A 6,019-nucleotide genomic window follows, 5' to 3' on the forward strand; every position below is an offset into this window, starting at 1 on the left:
GTTCTACCAATCATTTTTCCAGTCATTACACAAACTTTACAACTGTAAAAAAAGTTCAAATTGCTACTTTTTTCAATGGTAACATCTGTATTTCTGACAATTCTTTAATGGTTCGTTTGGTAGAGTGTATATGCAATTAATTCTTGTATTAGTTATAGTTGGATTAGTTATAGTTAGATTATTTATTAAGCATCGTTTGATTTGGTGCATTAAAAATAGTCACAATTTTTTAGAGCACTTCCTTCTTTAATCATTTTCTAATTCATACATTAAATCATTGCATTACGAATACCATGAGTTTTCATATATTAATAATTTTCATGTATTAATAATACATAGCTTAATAGACAATGTACAAAATGTATGTCATCTTTTAATTGATCTATATTAGATCATGAGTAATTACGATAATAGATGACAATAAACTGTCCAAAATGCTGGCAGGAAAAAAAAAATAGTAGCTTGATTACAAAAAATGATTACAAAAACAAATTCAATCAACAAATTCAACCAAGCTTAATTAAGATTTGTTGTTGTTCACACATGTGGTTCTCTTGTGTCCGGTTCTCTTGCAAATTGAACATTTGTTCATTCTCTTGCTTTTGAAATTCTCACCGACACCTTTGACATGTTTTCTTTGTTTTCTTCCAAGCTTGGTATCGACAAGAGGTGGAATAATTTTCACATTAAGAAATTCTTCTGGCACACACCATTTCAACTCGAGAGGGACAACATTAATAGAATCTAAGTATGCAAGGAGGTACGATTCAACTTTATACAAAGGAGAAGAGTACTCATAAATGCTCATACCATACTCATTGTCATGCTTCGATCGCAAAACGACCATCGCGTGAGTACAAGGAATCTTGATCAAGTCATATTCCCTTCAAGAACATGACTTTTCCAGTAGGTCCACTTAGGCAATAGCACGTGCACCGAACAAGGTAAATTTGATTTCCGTCCCCAGTTACGTTCTCCACATATAAGGAGTCACCCTCGATCAATTTTTTTCTTGTGATTTTTTTGGCAGAAGGTACCATTTGATTACCCATTGATTTAAGGATATATGCATGCCTCTCCTTGAACAATTCTCCAAATCTCTTAGCAATCGAATTAAATATTGATGCCATGGGATACTCCCTTTCGTCTATCAACATAGCATTGAGTGACTCGGCGATATTTGTGGTCATCACATCATATCTATTGCTAGGAAAATGTTCCCTGCTCCACTTCTCAAAACCAATATCATACTCAAGGACAACGGCTACCGCGGGACATTTGTTCTTGAATTCTACAAAATGATTGCCAAACTCCTTCAATGAATAAACCTTTGCCGCATTGTAGTAAAGATAAAGGTAATTCCACAATGATGATTTACACATAGATTTTCACCGAGGTGCCTCATACAATATCTGTGGTGAGCATGATTGTAAACATTCACAATTTTGTTGGTGATGCTCTTGTGTCTATCGGAGATAAAGCACAAATTTGGTTTATCGACCACAATCTCCTTCAATTTCTCAAAGAAGAATGTCCAAGATGCATCATTCTCTTTGTCCACGACACAATAAGTAATTGGATAAACATGATTTTTCGTATCTTGTGCAACAATGCTTAACAACATGCCCTCGTATTTACCATGTAAATGATACCATCAACTGCAATTACCTTTCTCATGTGGGCAAATCCCTTAATTCAAGCACATAAGAAATAATACATGAACCTATGACTATCCTTGTTTACCATGATACATAGCTAGAACCAACATTAAGTGTCTCGAACATGTACAAAAAAGTCGGTAAGCATGAATATCCGTTCTCTGCTGTCCCTCAGACCATTTCCTTGGCAACCACACCTCCCTTCCAACATTTCCAATAGCTTGGACTACAACAAAAAGAATTAAACATAACCCTTTGAATCTCTTTAACATTTGGACCCTTGCCATCACAATACATATTAACACAAAGTGAAGCAATGACTTTGATTGAGATTTCTCTATGGCTATTGTTGGCATGTTCAACGCCACAACTATGCTCGCCAATGTACTTGTAGTTACGAAATCTATTTGGACACTCATATTTCCTCGCCCGTACCATCTATGCACAATTTTGAGGTAAACATTTCACCTTTAAATATTTAGTACAACTCCTTAAAGTAGCAAAATCAAAATACTTCTTTGCCGCCGCTTCGAATAATAACAATTGCAACTCATTCTTGTTACTGAAAGTTTGATTTATGATCTCAATTCCTATCCTCCCTGTATTTCTTCACAACATTCACATTCGGGATCTTCCGCATCTACTGGCTAATTTTCCACATTAGTTGGATCATCATGTATATTAATTGAATGATCACCCAAACTCTCCTTTGAATGATCACCCAATCTCTCCTTTGAATGATCACCCAATGTTTCATTTCTAATAGAATCATTGTCATCGTTAACTAAATTTGTTAGTTCAATTGGAGGCCTCACATTGACGTGTATCCTCAATGTAGGCCTAGAGCCATCTATACCAATATCTAATATGTATAAGCTAATATGCCGATTATTTTTTATGAATGTGGGATGAATTTTCCCCTCCCATTCATTTGATAGTTAATCACCAAGTCATTTGGCTCGCAAGTTAACTGACCGGCCTCAATTACGCTTGCAATCATATCATCATATGAACCGTTGCAGCGCAACGCAATGGGCACTGTCGTCTTACTAAAAGATTTTCAATTCCAGCTTTAGGGAGTCTCCTCCCATACTGCCATATAATCACCACCAGAAACAACAAATTCAGCTACTACCATTATAGACTACAAAGACAGATACTAGAATACAGTATCAGTCGTTAACGATCGATGAAGTATGACATCCGTACAGAAACGCGACAGAATGAGATCATGGTTCAATATTCAGCTCATGCAATGGCGAAACACAATTTTAATGCTTTTAAACTACTAAAATGTATCTATAATGAGTTATCAAATGATTATTATGAAAGATTTCTCAAATTTCTAAAATTGCGGGAAAATCATTTTGAAGCTTGGTTTTTGAAAGAAAATCGAGTAAAAATAAAAATGGAGTAAGAGATGATGATAATTTTACCTTGAAAATGGATATTTTGACAGGAAAACTCGTCGAAATCGTCAGTTTCGACAGCAGCAAAAATGAGCTGCTCTTCTTCCCGTTTGGCTTTTTTCTGTTTTTCTAATATAATTTTTAACAAATGCAAATAGATATATATTATTCCAAATTAGTTGGAAAAGAAGGGGGGACCAAAGTGGAGATATGGAAACATAGTGAGGTCTTTTGTTTGTGCTAATTAGGGCATGTGGATGATGTCATTAATAGTGGGTATACCACAAATTATTCAAGTCTTGTGACTTAATGTCACATTAAGTCTTTAAGGTGGCTATTTTGCCAACTCTCCCCTCTTTCTCGCTGGTGATAATTTACCTGATTCACATCAGGGAGTGGCATAGAACCAACGGATTGACATTAATGATTTTTCATCAATAGGTCGTTATGTTGTTCAGTAATAAGAAGATGTGAAAGTGATTTAGAATATTTTTTAAAACCCATTTCTCGATATTGCTACTACAGGAGCATACTCGAGGCAGGAAATGTGGAGTATGTTTTCTCAAGCTTAGCATGTTTAGTGACATTTTCTCCGCGTAATTTAACTTTGATATAATTCTATACATGGAAGAATTATAATTAGGTATACTTTTAAAGTCTAGTAACCTAAAATTGAACAAATCATGGCGCGCTTTTGGAAGAATGACCAACTTCAGGTGGTCACATATATCTTTCAAATTATTCAAAGTATAAGGGGATTTTTAATAGTGAGGTGTTACATTTTCAACCCCTTGTCAAGATGGTGGCGGAGAAATATCATAGCTTTGGCACGATCTTGGTGGGATGCCTGGTAATTATCCTTGATGGTGTCTACTAAACCATCGCATCCATGTGGATTTCAGCATCTAGTATCTTTGACCAGTATCCTTTGTCCGATATATCAAAGTCAAGAAAATCAAGTTTAGAAATAGTAGATATTTTTTAAAAAATAAAATCCTTACCCGTTTTACCTATTTATGGTAACTCGAGTTGTCGGAGTCTCGTGTTGATAACGTGTTATAAATAACTAGCTTAGCAAACTAATACTAATAAACTAAATTGAAAATAAGAACAAGAAAAGAGAGAGGGTAATGTGTTGCAATCTATATATATTTATTTTCATGAATGAAGTAATGGCTATTTATAGCCAACAAGTAATGTACAAACTATTACTTGGCCATTAAGAAGTTATCTAATTGGCCAATTGATGGTAGTCTTCAAATGGGTGGCCCCTCACATGGCATTCATTTAACATTGCAAGTGTTGACACTTTGTAAATGGGTGACCCCACATGACATCCATTTAACATTGCAAGTGATGACACTTTCCAAATTTGGTGGCCCCACAGGACATCCACCTTAGTTTTACAACAATTTCTACTTTTTTGATACATTATCTTTACACTTCTGCATATATTATTTATTTTATTTATATTTTATAAACGTTATTTACATTGTTTCTACATGTCCTTGGTTTTCCTTACAAATTTGTGTACATTTTCGTTGTTATACTTACAAGTATTTTCTTTTATATTTTTCGTACCAACATTATCATAACACCTCACATATCTCTTTATCTACATATTTTTGTTAACTAATGTTATTTACATTTTTTTTTACATTTGCAAGCGCTATACATTTGGCCAATGAAAAAGTTTCCGTCACTTTTGAGGCCTCCACAATAAAAAGACATTCATACACATTTATAGCAAAAAAAAAAATAAAAATTGGACGATGACGAAACTATATATTATTAGGACAAGATAAAAATTTTTACATTTGTATCTTGGCGAGGTGATTTTGGAGAGTTGATTATAAGAGCAACCATTTCGTAGCCATGACATATCTAAGACTTTGTAGAGTTACATATCTGAGTCTACTCTACAGTAAAAATATATTTTTTGTAATATATATATACATAGATATATTTTTCATTTATTTAAATAATTATTTATTCATTTATATTTTACCAAGTGTTTATACATGTATTCGGAGATATATCCCGAAAATGATATTCAAAAGAAGTTTAAATTCTATATTTATGTTCTTACAATTGTAAAAAAAATTTGAAAACTTTACTTTTGGGGCTTCGGGCATAGGTATCCTCTGAAAACTTTACTTTTGGGGCATCGGGCAGAGGTATCCTCATATTACAAAATCTATTGCTACACGCCTAGGCAAATTAAAAAAAATATATAAAAAAAAATAAATAAAAAAAATAAAAATATATATATATATATATATATATTAAGATAATATTACACCGTATTTTTTTAAAAGTAATATTTATTTTATTTAGTATTTGTAATCTAGTTTCTCGTTGAATTTTTAAGGTAAAAAATATATATTATTTGAGAATACTATTTCTTCAATTAAAGTGTATTTTTCCACACAATGCAAAATGTGTTTTTCTTTTCATAAGGTTAGAAGTTCCTTTCTTTCCATATTAAAAATAGTACTCCTTTTAGCATTGCATAAAAGGTACCCTTTTTTCTCACATATTTTATATACGTTTATGTCATCTTTTAGACATTTCTATACACACATTCTACAATAATATACATTATTTGCTTGATATATACTCTTTTATACATATATTTTTATATGATTTTAGTATATTTTTTTATATACATATGTTATACGTGCAAATAATAATTTTCTAAGCTCTCTCTTTGATAAATTAAGTCGGATACCATATTATGTGGATTTAGAAGGGTTCCTAACACCTTCCCTTTGGAATAATGTAAATTGATAGTAACAAAAAGTAGAGAACCAAAGAAATAGAACAAAGCAAGTAGATTTACTAGCGATAGTTTGTGCTTAAACACAAATATGCCAATAAAGTTTTTTGTACGGAAGGAAAAAACTCCAGAAAATAGTAGTTCTGATTCTTTATTACATAACACAAATAACT

General features: G+C 32.5%; 1 protein-coding gene across 1 annotated transcript; it reads right to left on the reverse strand.

The window, feature by feature from the left end:
- Nucleotides 1–875: 875 nt before the first annotated feature.
- Nucleotides 876–1,382, reverse strand: LOC125842764 (uncharacterized). Its single transcript, XM_049522079.1, has one exon. The coding sequence runs from the start codon at nt 1,380–1,382 to the stop codon at nt 876–878; it is 507 nt and encodes a 168-aa protein (XP_049378036.1).
- Nucleotides 1,383–6,019: the final 4,637 nt, after the last annotated feature.

This window comes from Solanum stenotomum, chromosome 10 (genome assembly GCF_019186545.1).
Source record: "Solanum stenotomum isolate F172 chromosome 10, ASM1918654v1, whole genome shotgun sequence".
In the NCBI taxonomy this organism is placed as follows: Eukaryota; Viridiplantae; Streptophyta; class Magnoliopsida; order Solanales; family Solanaceae; genus Solanum; species Solanum stenotomum.

Bases quoted from the DNA above. Each gene is read 5' to 3' on its own strand.
- LOC125842764 (XM_049522079.1), bottom strand. From the start codon at position 1,382: ATGTGTAAATCATCATTGTGGAATTACCTTTATCTTTACTACAATGCG.